Raw genomic sequence first — 4,402 nt, forward strand, 5'->3', positions numbered from 1 at the left:
CATCCCAATATCAGTAATAAGACAGTTCTGACATCTCATGAGTGTCCAGGTCATATCAAAATGCTATTCCTGGAAAATATTGTCATGTGTTGGGTGTATAACACAACAAGTAACTTCACGCCTTATTGGATATAGCGAATTTTATTCCACACTCGCTCTTACAATCACACAATTTACAGATTCACAACTACTGCTGTCTGCAGTATTACAATTACTGGACTGCATACTCTTCCCTAGCCAACTAGTAACTCATAACTGCTGCCTTGAGAACACACTTCGGCGACTGATACTCTTAAGTAAGTAAGTCCAATCCCACTTCTAACACCAGTACTCATGAGTAAGCCAGGAAGTCAACCAGTCAATTGTAGTCTAGCATTTGCAGTCTAGTATTTGTGATACTGCCGATGGCAGTAATGTTGAGATTGTAAACTGTGTGACTGTAAGAGCGAATGTGAAATAAAATTCGCTATATTCAATACGGCGTGAAGTTATTTGTCGCGTTATACACCCAACATGTGACAATATCACCACAGTGCCGTGAATTTTTAAATCTTCATCAGTCTTCTGTTCTGAAACATCTAATAATGTGAAAAATTTTAACTACTAAACATTTTATGCATAGAATAAGACAGATATTTAATAATATTATTCCTCTAATTCCCTACATTTACTTGAATTGTTAAACTATTTTCTGTTTCTATTTTATTTTATAATCAAATACATAAAAAATTCAGTGATGGATCCAGCACTAGATAATATCAATTAACCTAAGAATAAACTAGCTTGTAATTTACATATTGACTGTCCACCTGCTGATGGTTGCAAAAAAAACTGAAACACGCAGCAGAAATAAAGAATACCAGCAAAATATAAGTATCATTACAAACTATTTTGTGTCATGGGTATACGTGAACAAATTCCGTCAAAAACAGGATGTGACTTAAGAAAACATTAAGTCAACTCTTGTCATTCACACTCCCTTTCTTTTTGTGCCACAAAAAAAATTTAAGGTGTCATGATATCAAAATGTACACATGTATACAACTTAAAACTTAAAGTGTTGAACAAATTTTATGTAGTAAGCATGAAAAAATATAAGAACTTTCAGTCCTCCAATACAAAATGTTAGGTCATGTTGAAGATTAAAATAATGACACTTGCTGCTGTCTTCAGTGCCTTTATCCTGAACTGTCAAAATGTACACAAATAAAATAGAAGATTAATATCATTATGCTATTCTGTTTCAGTTCTTCTCAATGTGCTTGTGGATATTTACAATATAATTAATCAATAAAGAATTACTGCCTGAAATATGTTTAGTTCACAACCCTGTCATGCACCTAGAAATTTCATATTCTGAATGTGGAAATCCTAATTCCATGTCTGATATGAACAATAATTAATGGTTTGCTGTACCTAACAAAGTACAGCAAAGTGTAAGGAAACATACCCTTAATATCCATGAATAACGGTTTTATTTACTACATAAATTCAGAAGTCCAATAAACTTATGATCATCTATCTTGGGATGTTTTTGGATTAAGCAGTTTAATATTACAGTGAATGTTAATTCAAATCAATTAGCAAATTAGAATTTTTAAACATGCTTGTATAAAGATCCAGATTTTATTAAGCCTTTGTTTTTCATACATTCTTAAAATTTGAGCTTACTTTCCACACTTAGAAAAATCTATGTTCACTCAACTGAAGGTCCTTACATGAAAGCTTCACTGCTTCAAGCCTGATTATCCTTCAAACCCTTATAACCTCATTATTCATCATTTTAACACGATATTTTATTGCTGAACAGATTATCTCTTGGCTACTAAATATTATAATTCTGTTCTCCCTGTGCTGTATGCTGTCATAAGATCAAATATTGTTTATTTTCCATTCGGAATCATATTACAATTTCTTTCTCTCACACAAATACCAAATGCAAATGGTTAATTCTGCAAAATTTGTGCAACCTTCACAGAACATGCAATGAAATAAGTCACTAATCGTATATCAATATTATTTTGGGCACTGTCCTTTGTCTAAATTGTATCCAAGAAACATGACATTTTGGGAGCTCAGTCTACTCCCATTTTCATGTGATGGGTACAAATAAAACTGACAGAATAATGACAACCGATCAACTGAAGAGGAGACCCGAAACAATTCCAATAAATGTTGTGTATAAAGTATACCTCACACAACAGACAGTGTCCTGTGTATACTGGTATAATGAATCAGTTACTGCCACAAACCTTTAGAGAATCATGTTACCATAATGAATGAATGGTTCTTCAACTCCATTTCCATCACTGCCAACTGCCAAAAGAATAATATGACACAGGGGAATGAGGAAGGCTTTGACTAGTTAAGGAAGAGCAGGTCATCATGAGGACTGAAACCTGTGAGTATCTGATTTCACACAAACTTGTCTTCTTTCCTTTACTTAATATTTACATTGTTTTTGACTAAGTACCTCCAGTTTACTGTCACTTTCAAAGACGTGCAAAGGATGGGAATGTAAATACTGAGAAGAATAAAGGCAAACAGTCATTAACAGCTGGACTATCATGGATAAAATACTTACAGAAGGGGAATGTGATAAAACTATGAAATCCACGCCTTCTTGGTAGACTAATTTAAAGGTCTAATGATTCTTAAAGTTAAAATGGAATAAAATAGTGCCATTTTCAACTACACATTAAATTATTTTCTACCATTATTCTCCTCAAATATAAATAAATCATATAACTGCCACCTGCACCAAAGTAAACAACTATACCATGTATAAGTTCAGGATTCTGAATTAGGGCAGTACTATCCTTGCTCTGCCAGACAGGTGGCTGATTCATCTCTCCCAACATCACATTTTCTCTTTATGACATCTCTGTGACTTAAAGAGGATTTTTTATTTCAGTTTGTTTAGCAACGCTGTGCTGTTTTAATACTATCTATCATATTATTAATCTCCAATAATAAATACATTTGCAGGTTAAGAAAAGAAAGAAAGAAAGAAAGAAAGAAAGAAAGAAAGAAAAAGAAGAAATACTGAGGTAACTGAAAAGGTATAAGTTAGGGCTCCCAATAGATTAATATTTTGAATTAAATAATTTCTTATAATTAATAAATACTGACTAAATAGCTTACACACATCAATAAGGAATGAAATGAATGGGAAAACATTAAGTTTGGCAGTTGGTATCTATGACAGAATTAAAGAAGTTGTACTTCTCAAAACTGGCCCATTAACAAAGCTTGTGCCGCTTCTGGTAGCTTTATTCTGCATTCTCACAATATGGTAATGTTTTATCTGTCTACGATGTGAAGTTACTGAAGTCAGTTTTAAGTTTAATTGTTGGAGTTTGGGTTGACAGTGGCTTGGCAGTGCTTGACTCCACCCTGGCTCTCAGTTGAGCCTGCTGACTGGACCGCACAGCCGCTTCTAATTTGCTTCTCAGTTCACCAGACTGTGACATCAGTGCCTTGAACTCCTGGACAAGCAATAAGAAAAGTACACAACTGCTTTTTGAAGTCCACAGTAATGTGATATCATTCCTAAATGTATTAATTAAAGAGCAGAACCAGGGCAGTAGTTTTCCACTCAGTTAAGGAGTACAGTATGCCTCAGGGAATTTCATAATGTATATTATCACAACAGATTCACAGCCTACTTGGATACATATGAAGACTATTCAAAAAGTAACCTCTGTTTATTTGAGGCAACTGATGTAGGAGTGGAGGAGAGATCATGCATGAGAGGTAGCGTTATATTAGTCATTGCCCTGTAAACCATCATATAAATGGTAACCTAGTGTTTGTTCTTGTCTCTACAGAGTGAGTTATGATGTGTCCTGCAACTGATAATGCATACATACAGTATGTATATGTATACAGTATACATAGATACATAATTTCACAGATCCATTGTCCGGAAACTGGACCGGATATTGAATTCGTCAGCAAAATGACATTGCAAAATGCAATCTAGTCTCAACAATTAAAATATTCAAGAATTATAAAATGAAAAATATAATAATAAAATAAAAAGCAGTCATATAACAAATCTAGATAATACATAATCTTGGAAAGACAACAATAATGTATTATGCTTGCCTGTATGCCATGTATTCATCTACCGAATAAAATGCATTTAAAATAAGATAATCTTTTAGCCTTTGTTTAAAAGTATTAATATTGTCTTTCAAAGAATATATATTGTATGGCAAGTTATTAAATATTCTAATGGATGAAAAATGCACACTCTTTTGAATGGAAGATAATCTCACAAAGGAAACATGTAGTTTATTATGCCACCTAGTACTTAATTTGTGTATGCCATTATTCACCTGATACATATCAGGATTTTTGAGTACAAACAAGACTATGGAATATATATATAAACAGG

The 4,402-nt window shown here is 33.2% G+C and overlaps 1 protein-coding gene across 2 annotated transcripts in view; it reads right to left on the reverse strand.

The window, feature by feature from the left end:
* Window positions 1-451: 451 nt before the first annotated feature.
* LOC111869810 (HEAT repeat-containing protein 5B) overlaps window positions 452-4,402 on the reverse strand; it is a 109,295-nt gene continuing 105,344 nt past the window's right edge. For both annotated transcript variants that reach the window (XM_023861594.2, XM_023861593.2), the window contains one exon: window positions 452-3,488. In XM_023861594.2, the coding sequence (XP_023717362.1) occupies window positions 3,312-3,488 (177 nt within the window). In that variant the 3' untranslated portion in view covers window positions 452-3,311. The remainder of the gene's footprint in view (window positions 3,489-4,402) is intronic.

Source organism: Cryptotermes secundus, unplaced genomic scaffold, assembly GCF_002891405.2.
Source record: "Cryptotermes secundus unplaced genomic scaffold, Csec_1.0 scaffold245, whole genome shotgun sequence".
Lineage (NCBI taxonomy): Eukaryota > Metazoa > Arthropoda > Insecta > Blattodea > Kalotermitidae > Cryptotermes > Cryptotermes secundus.